Source organism: Hippoglossus stenolepis, chromosome 4 (genome assembly GCF_022539355.2).
Source record: "Hippoglossus stenolepis isolate QCI-W04-F060 chromosome 4, HSTE1.2, whole genome shotgun sequence".
Classification (NCBI taxonomy): domain Eukaryota; kingdom Metazoa; phylum Chordata; class Actinopteri; order Pleuronectiformes; family Pleuronectidae; genus Hippoglossus; species Hippoglossus stenolepis.
The window spans coordinates 14208812-14217609 of record NC_061486.1 but is presented as its reverse complement, the minus strand read 5'-3'; the positions used below and the strand labels follow the sequence as shown (position 1 = coordinate 14217609).

At 42.4% G+C, this 8798-nt stretch overlaps 1 protein-coding gene across 2 annotated transcripts; it reads left to right on the top strand.

Moving 5' to 3' along the window:
- The first annotated feature begins 1564 nt into the window (after window positions 1–1564).
- Window positions 1565–8459, top strand: LOC118105800. 2 transcript variants are annotated; one of them, XM_035153654.2, is made up of 7 exons: window positions 1565–1807; window positions 2355–2484; window positions 5893–5986; window positions 6632–6771; window positions 6905–7047; window positions 7754–7951; window positions 8037–8459. In XM_035153654.2, the coding sequence occupies exons 1-7, from the start codon at window positions 1797–1799 to the stop codon at window positions 8152–8154; spliced, it is 834 nt and encodes a 277-aa protein (XP_035009545.1). In that variant the 5' UTR covers window positions 1565–1796; the 3' UTR covers window positions 8155–8459. The 2 variants fall into 2 exon arrangements, with proteins under 2 accessions (XP_035009545.1, XP_035009544.1); XM_035153653.2 differs by lacking the exon at window positions 1565–1807 and having other exon boundaries at window positions 1818–2484.
- Window positions 8460–8798: the final 339 nt, after the last annotated feature.

The window sequence follows — 8798 nt, the reverse complement described above, 5'->3', positions numbered from 1 at the left end:
TGTATTTTAAAGCAACCCTATGCAACTTTTTTAGCTTCGAACTTTGGTGAGCGGGTACAATCTGAACAAAGTGTGGAACTGACTGACAGGCCCAGGAAGTTCAAGAGTAACCCTGAACTGCAGATTAGTTAAAACAACTTAAAAGTCATTAATATCCAGAATCTATCTCCAAAATTCAGTGAGGAAACTTTTAAAACATAAAGAATTCTAAACTGAGTTTGGTGTATTTGTTACAGTGGCGGCTCTTCTGACAGGGATCTTGGGTAGAATCCTCCGTTCAGTTGTGTTTCAGTTCAGTGATTGGGACTTTGCAGTCAGAGCAACACATTTCTGGGGTCTGTATTTTCTCTCTTGGACACAGAGCCCAACATAATTAGTCACCTCTAGTGTCTGCAGGGGGCGCTGTTGCTCAGTAAAAGTGTTGCTTTAAACCTCTTTGATTTCAGGACTAACTTGTGGATTTAGTTTTAATACTGTGGTATTACATGAGTACAGATTTGTGTCCTCTCCCAACATTGATGTCCTTATTCCTCACTGCATTTTAATGAATTTACTGCACCAGCGTAAGGTCTGACAGTCGCTCTGAGGATTTCATCCAAGTACCTAACAGCAGTCAGGGAACTGTTGGCTATGACATGGAGGTCTGTGTATGTCCAAGGATCTGCCTCCCCAGGCCATCACTGACCAACCGCCAAACTGGTCATGCTGGATGATGTTACTGGCAGCATAACATTCACCACGGTGTCTCCAGACTCTTTCACGCCTGTCACATGTTCTCAATGTGAACCTGCTTTCATCTGTGAAGAGAACAGGGCGCCAGTGGCGAACCTGCCAATTCCTTGTGTTCTCTGGCGAATGTGTTCCACTGGAGGACGTCGGGCCCTCATGCCACCCTCATGGGGGGACAGTTTTGTCAGAAACATGTACACCAGTAGCCTGCTGGAGTTCATTTTGTAGGGCTCTGGCTGCTCCTCCTCTTCCTCCTCCTCTTCCTCCTCGCACAATGAAGCAGATACCAGTCCTGCTGCTGGGTTGATGCTCTTCTACGGCCCTGTCCAGCTCTCCTTGTGTGACGGCCGGCCGGGAGACACAGCAAACCTTCTTGCGACCGCACGTATGGATGTGTCATCCTGGAGGAGCTGGCCTACCTGTGCAACCTGATGGGGCTGCAGATACCGCCTCATGCTACTGGTAGTGACAAGGACACTAGCCGAACACAAAGCTAGAGAAGATCAGTCAGGAAGGAGACGGAGAGAGCAACTGTCTGTGGCCACCATACGTCAGTGTCATAAAAATGTAATAGAATAAACAAATGGAGGGTGGTGAAATAGTTAAAAGCAAAAAAGAAAATATAGAATAACAGCATATTATCTTCTATAGGCCAAATTTGTTCATCTATTGATCCATAATTATGATTAAAGGCTAAATCTTTAGCAACAAGGTTTTAAAAAATTCCCCAGTCTCTTCGGTTTAATGTTATGAAGTGGTTCATTTATGACCTGAACATTAGTTTTCTCTCACTGAGGCTCAACAGATGTATGATACACCTGAACACTGTTGCCTGGCAACCGTTAGCCTAGCGACCAGCCCGCAGCTCCTCACCTGCGGCAGCGGGGCCCGGTGTCAGTGTGTCCGCTCCACCAGCTCCACAACACGGCTAAACTCCTCTCTGCTCAGCGCTGACCTACCACAGCGGGCTCCATGGGTCGCAGCTACAGCTGCACACGGCTAAACCGAGCCTTTCTCAATGTGTTAGTGAAGAAGGCCAGGAGAATTCATCACCAGACGATTGGGACATGTCAGAAAGGTGAGCCAAAACAAACAGGGCTGCATGAATACATTAGATACGGTGTTAAACTGTCTGTGCTCTTTGACAATTTAATCCCATTATATGTCTCAAATGACCACTGAGGTTAGCTTTAAAGTTTGAGTTGAACTAGCCAGGTCTAGCTAACTTAGTGCCAAAGCTTTAAAGCATTAAATTACAATTTAAATATATTCATTATGTATTCAATTATTTTCTATGGTAACAATGTAGCAAACCACAGGACAGGTAGTACATATTAAAGCTATAGACTATAGATTTAAAGCTATAGAAGTAGCAGTGTCCAGCGATCCCCCGCATACAGAGACTATTACAAGCTAATAGCACCTGCTCAGGTGTCCTCCGCTGCCATGGCAACGGGTTATAATCTGCATTGTCAGGCCCAGTTCACTGTAACTCTAACCACACACACAGACACACACACACAGACACACACACAGAGAGAGAAGGGCTTACATTACTCTTCAAACCGGGACCAGAGATGTGAGCCTGTGTCTGTCCTCCTCTTCTCTTTTTGTCTCTGTCTCAGTTCTTCAGGTGTGAACACTCTCAGCGGCAGCCTCCCCAAATCCCACTCGTCCCAATACTCGGACCCCGGTGTTACACGCACTCCCCTCTCTGTGGACCCCAGTCCTGATTCTGGACTAGTATCCACACCAGTGAGTAGCACACTCACACATGCATGTATCCTGGAATCGATCTGTTAATTGATTGGTGGCGTTGAGGGGTTGGCCGGTGTGCGGAGCAGGGGAGATCAGAGAGGGTGACATATCTCTGTGAGGAGGACAGTTAAACGGTTGAATCACTTTGGAGGCGCCTGTATCCCCCTGCAAATCTCAAGGCTCAAACATCAAATCAAGTTGAATTATTCGAATTGCCTCACTTGTGAGACCACTGACAGCAGATCAGAGCTCGGCTCCTAGCTCAGTGAGAGTCACTCAGAGAACCAACAGAGACAGAGCTGTCAGGGCCTCGAGACTTCAGAACAAACTGCAGTCAGTCGGTTCTACTTGAAGTGTCAGCCTAACCCCAACCCTAACCCACTTTGCATTGACTTCCATTCATTGTGAGCAGCCTAACTAAAACCTTATCCCTAACTTTAATCATGAATAATTCATGCCTAACCCTAAGCTTAACCTAACCACAATTCACATCTTACCCTGCAGCTTAACCACCAAAACTAAATTCCTAATGTTAACCTCCCTAAAAGCAAGTCTGCACCCTCCAACAGTCCTTTGAAAAAGTGAGGACTGGCCAAAATGTCCACACTCTGGTCTATACTCCAAATGGTCCTCACAAAGATATAAGTTAGTACCATGCTGTTCACCTTGATGGCACTCCTTCCTCTCCATTCACGTATGTAGCTTTGACTCCGTCTTCACACCTCTCCTGTGTCCTCCCCTCTTTCTCTCCATCCTTTCATCTTCAAATCTTTCAATTACTCCTTCTCCACACTCCCCCTCTCTGAACTGAACCTAATATTCTCAGTCTATTCTCCGCACTCTCTATTCTACCCCCAGGCCACTAGCCCCTCTGCTGGATTGCTATGCAGAATGATTTTCTTTTTTAACCCTCTTGACTATTTGAATAAAGAAAGATGAAAACTGGCTTCTTACCTAATCCTCCCCACTGGTGGTTAAAAATACCCTCATGTCCTCATCATTCTGTTTATCGCTTCAAATCCTGCAGCAAAATGGTGTTTCTAATAAAGGATAAAGAATGTTATTACAAAGTAGAAAAGGCCTACTGCTTATGGGCTGTTTTTACTGCTTGTGTTTGCTTCTGTTTTACTATTTAACCCTTTGCATCAGATGTTAAATAAAAAGGGCAGGTTCAACTACAGGCAGCATTAACACTGCAAATTATTATTTTTTGATAAATTTGTTTAGACATTATTAATTGACTTTGTGGAAGAGTATGATGTGAATTTGATTTTCTTACTTAAATAAAGTGAAATTGAAATAATTCAATAAATTTAATAAAAAACAAAGTAATCCTCATATCCCGATTTGATCATTTGCAGGTCCTTTTACAGTGTGTATCTTATTCTCGTTATTCATACGTTGTGAACATGTGGCCTGTGGCTGTTGGTCTGAGTGTTCAGCCAATGAGGCTCAGTGGTGAAGTGAAGTGGGGTCATTCTCACTGTATGTCTCAATTAACAGAGAGAGGTGTAGGATTACTCCGGGTGAACAGGATGTTTGTTAGGTGCTTGAAAAGGTCAAGGCAGTAATCCACCACCCTCTCCCGCTGTGCTAACAGTTTTTAAAGACTGTAAATTGCATTAAGTTTGAGATGCAAATACAATTTTTTAAATGGCCTATATTTTCTGATTTCACATACATCATGTGCTCCTCAGGAGGTTGTTGTTCCGACTTCACTGTTCAAGTCGGAATGTGATAAAAATGTCGGCACTATAACATAATGTGTTATATTAATGTTTAGAGCATTTAAACAACAAAAATATCTGCATAATAACGAATGGCAATGAAAAGGATCAGGTGTGACAAGTATGTAAATAATTTTAAATGTGTCCACATTAATCATAGAAAACATCTTGACTGGTAAAAAAAGTGGTGTTAGAGTCTTATGTTAGATTGTGTACAATTTGACATGATGCCTGCAATACTGTAGATGGTGAAATAATAATTATGTCATGTCTGGAAATCCGGTGAGGACCCAAACACAGTGTGGAATTTTGATAAAGCAGGAAGCAAAACAAGCAAACTTAAAAGTCCAAAACGTACAGACGGTGGCACAAGGAAAACCAAGGGGAAAAACTAAACAGAAACACAAGCACTGGAGGAAACAGAACTGAAGCATGATCAAAATCCATAGATGTTAACAGACAAGCTGACAGAGGAGAGTGAGCAGTACAAAGACTATAAACACCACAGGACTCAGAGATAACTCAGGTGGCCCATTAGAACTGGGCTGACAATCACAGGAGCAGGAAATCAGACACAGGAAGTAAAGTGAGAGACACACACAAGGAATGCAGTTTCAAAGTAAAACAGGAGATCATGAAAAAAAAGATAAATCAAATTACATAAAAATTCCATACAACAGAAAGGTAAAAATTAAAAAGTCTCTTATAATAAAAATAAAAAACAGGACGATGAATGTTTAAAGTCAAGAAAGACAGATTAAACACAGGCGAGAAGATTAAAACAGTTTATGAAACTGAATCCTCTCACTTTGCTAACACGTGTAGCAGTAAACGTTAATGGTCTTTAAAATGACCCTGTGATGTTGTCTACATATTGTCTGCCGGGGGAATAGAGTTGATATTACACTGATGAGAAGCCACGGTTCATTAAACTCTAGTGTCTCCTGTTCTCTCAGGCACTTTCCCGTGTACATCTCTGTTTTAATTCACAAGTATTAAGAGTAGTTTGACCGTGCTGAATTTCAGCTGAATTTGACGAGTGTTATGAAGTCAAAATGTGGAGCCAGAAGCAGACTCAGCGACCAGCTAGGGTGAAATGATAAAAGGTTATTGGGAAACCAGGCAGAGGTCAGGAGGTGGTAATGGAGGAGGCTCAGTGGTTGAGGGAATCTGAGTTAAAGCAGGCAGACATGCTAAAGCAAGCTAGCAGGCAGGCAGCGAACGTGAAGGAGCAGCGAACAGCAGTTAGTAAAAATCAAAGACGCAGAAAGAAACCTCAGGAGGAGTTTAAAACACTGGAGCCACAAAGTCACAGAGCAGATACCATCACTGAAGCTGACTGAAGAATCTGGAGATGAGTGGAAGGAGAAGCAGGGTTTATATACTGCAGGTGATGAGGTGATGACAGGCAGGTGTGCCATGGAACCTACTGGGGAAACCACGCCCACACACACACACACACACACACGCCCACACGCCCACACACACACACAGGAGGAGAAGGTAGCCACGGTGTAAACTTCCTAAATTGACATTACACTTGAGGAGACAGACACGACTCATCACTGCTTCATTGAAGGGTCTAGTCCAGTAAACTAATGTACATGGGTCATGAGGAATATGTTGTAATGATTAGTGATTAAAGTTCTTCCTCTTCTTCTTCTTCGTCGTCTGTTAGCTCCCATCAAGTCGGTTCCGGTTCGTGTCGTGGCATCGCCTGGAGCAGTGTGATGTCAGAGGCGACCAGCTGACCTGCCCCAGGGTCAGAGAAGGTGCGTGATCGATACGAGAAAAGGTTTCGCTCTTTGATCACTCCCTCTCTTTGGGCTGTGTTTGATGCAGTAACGTTGGTTTAATGGAACAGAAGGAAGCGAAGTGTGATTTCAAAACAATCTAATTTCATTTGAATAGCTCTTGTTCACAAATTGCAATTTGCCTCATAGGGCTTAACAGGATGTAAAACCCTCTGTCCTTAATCCTCAACTAGAGTGAGGGGAAACTATAAAAATGAACATTTTAATTAGAAAGGAAAAAGGTAGAAACCTCCGAGAGGCCGAGGTGAGGGATCCTCTCCCAGGACGGACAGAAGTGAATTAGATGCTCTGTGTAGCATGAGAAAAGGCTGTGTCTAACAAAAATGGGGATGTGTATCAATTTTTAATCAACATACTATGGTATAAAAAAAGAGAGTGGCTTCTTCTTGTTTGAGAATATTTGTTCTAAAAATTAAGTTTAATTGTTAAAGCAAACTAATAACAAACAAATCTTACAACTAGTTATTGGGAAGTTACAAATTTCCATTTATAATTATGAATTACCAAGAAATAAAACTTTAAGACGGATTAGGAATAACTTTTTCACTAGACAGATGATGGTGATGTGAATATAAAACTCTGTATTTTGCCAACTTTACAAAGGACCATCAGAGGAGGAGCTGTTTCAAAGAGAGGGGGATGACGTGCCCGTGGAGAGATGGACAGGGAGGAGGAGGAGGAGGAGGGAGGATGAAGGACAGAGATGGGAGGAAAGGCTGCAAGAAAACTGGGAAAACTGTCTGGTAAGATAGCAAGCGTGTGTGTGTGTGTGTGTGTGTGTGGCATTAAAGATGTACAGTACAGGAGGAGAACAGAGAGAAGGACACAGTGAGAAAGACAGACTCTCTCTCTCTCTCTCTCTCTCTCTCTTCTCAGGAGTTGAATCTGTCCTATCAGAACCTGGGCGATCCCTTCCAGAGAGAGAATTTCCTGCGGATCCTGCGGCGGTTGATCCGCGTGGAGAAACTGCAGCTGGTCGACAACTCCCTCACCAACCTGAGTTCTGTACGCCTGCCAAGGTATAAACCGCATTACCCAAACCGCATTACCCAGACTGCACCACAACTCCTCATTCACTCAGGTTCTTCTTCTTGCAAAATTGACTCAACTTAATATTTAGTGACGTGCAGGATAAAGGAATCTATGAATCATTGTTATGGATTATTTTACGCTTTGTATGTGTCGGACTTTCTTTCATCAGCGTGTGAGGCTCCAAATGTTGGAGTTTCCAGTTGGCAGCTCCACCAACTGTTTGAAACTCACTTCAGTTTGAAACGGTTTCACTTTGAGGGGAATTCAAAAGAAATTGTTCAGTGATTTTGAGCAATATCACAGTTGAAGTTAGATGTGATACTTTTCCCTTTTGAGCACGTTTTTAATCTGTTTTGTTGTTTTGTTCTGTTCTGTGTAATATGTCCTAATTTTATTTTTTATTTCCCCGGCCACAAGAAATAATTATGCAGAATGGAAAGTTCGGTCTCCTCTTACCTCTCTTTATTCAGTCCTATCATTCTTTTTCTCCGTCTAATCCATTTCTTCCTGTAATGTTTCTATCATTTTGTCAGATGCAGTACAACTGTTTGGTTTCCAGTTTATATACAACACCACAAATAGAAACTATTCCCATCATTTGTTTGACCTTTTTTAGTACTTAATCGTAGGTAAAGTTATTTTGGATGACAGAAGTCAGAAAAAGAAAGCTCAGTGATATTTGTGTTTGTGCAGGTGCAAAATGTTGAACCTGCACCGTAACCACCTGGTTTGCCTGCGTCAGCTGCCAAAGCTCCCAGCAGTGGAGCACCTTTGTTTGTCTGACAACGCCATTGGCTCCCTGGTGGGACTGGGAGCTCTGGAGAACAGCCCGCTGCGCTCCCTTACCCTGACCCACAACCCAGTGACCTTCACTCAGGACTACCGTGCACGGTGAGGAGAGGGTGAAAGGGGAGAGGGCATTCTTCACCTTTCTTATTATAACTCTCTCTCTCTCTCTTTACATTTGTCTGTGCAGAGTTTTCTCCTGTTTGCCAAAGCTTGAAGTCCTGGATGCTATCCCCAAGTTGCCAGAAGACTCTCTGCCCACCAGACTACATTTCCCAGAAACCACCGGGATGTGCAACATTTTGTGACATTCTCCTATGGATGGATTCTGACTCAGAACTAACAAGCCCGTTTGCAAAGCGACGGCAAAGCTTCAGCAAAGTATTTCACACTTTGAAACTGCACTGGAGGTTCGACTGATCTACAGAGGAAGCCAACTGGTATCCAGTTATTTACAACTGTCACTTTTTTAGGCCACAGTGAAAAGACACTGTAATGGTAATGTGGTCCAAGGCCACGTCAAAGGTATTTTATATAAATCGATATGTTAATCGTATACTTTTTAAACTTTTGTATGTGGGAACTTGGATAATAAAAACAAAATACTGTGAAATCTACGGTTGCACATCTATTTCTATTCAGATTTGATCAAGAGTGGTGCAGTACAGATTAGAGCCCGGCCAATATGGATTTTTGTGGGCCGATGCCAATACCGATATTAAATAGCAAAAAATTCCCAATACTGATATATGGGCCAATCTATATATATTATAAAATTGGCAATGATTCTTTAGATATTGTCCTCAAATCCATGTGACAAAGAAATGTAATTGAGGTTTGATATTTTACAGTTTAACCATAAACTAAAAATAAAAATAAAACACAAATACGACCAGATATGTTGAACTCAAATTAAGCTAATGAACTTTTTTTTTTAATGTCAAATACAAAC

Excerpts from the sequence above, each read along its gene's own strand:
- LOC118105800 (XM_035153653.2), top strand. The coding sequence starts at position 2,176 with ATGGCAACGGGTTATAATCTGCATTGTCAGGCCCAGTTCACTGTAACT. Across the intron at positions 6,772-6,904 it reads AAAACTGGGAAAACTGTCTG|GAGTTGAATCTGTCCTATCA; the intron begins GTAAGATAGCAA and ends CTCTCTTCTCAG. Across the intron at positions 7,048-7,753 it reads AGTTCTGTACGCCTGCCAAG|GTGCAAAATGTTGAACCTGC; the intron begins GTATAAACCGCA and ends GTGTTTGTGCAG.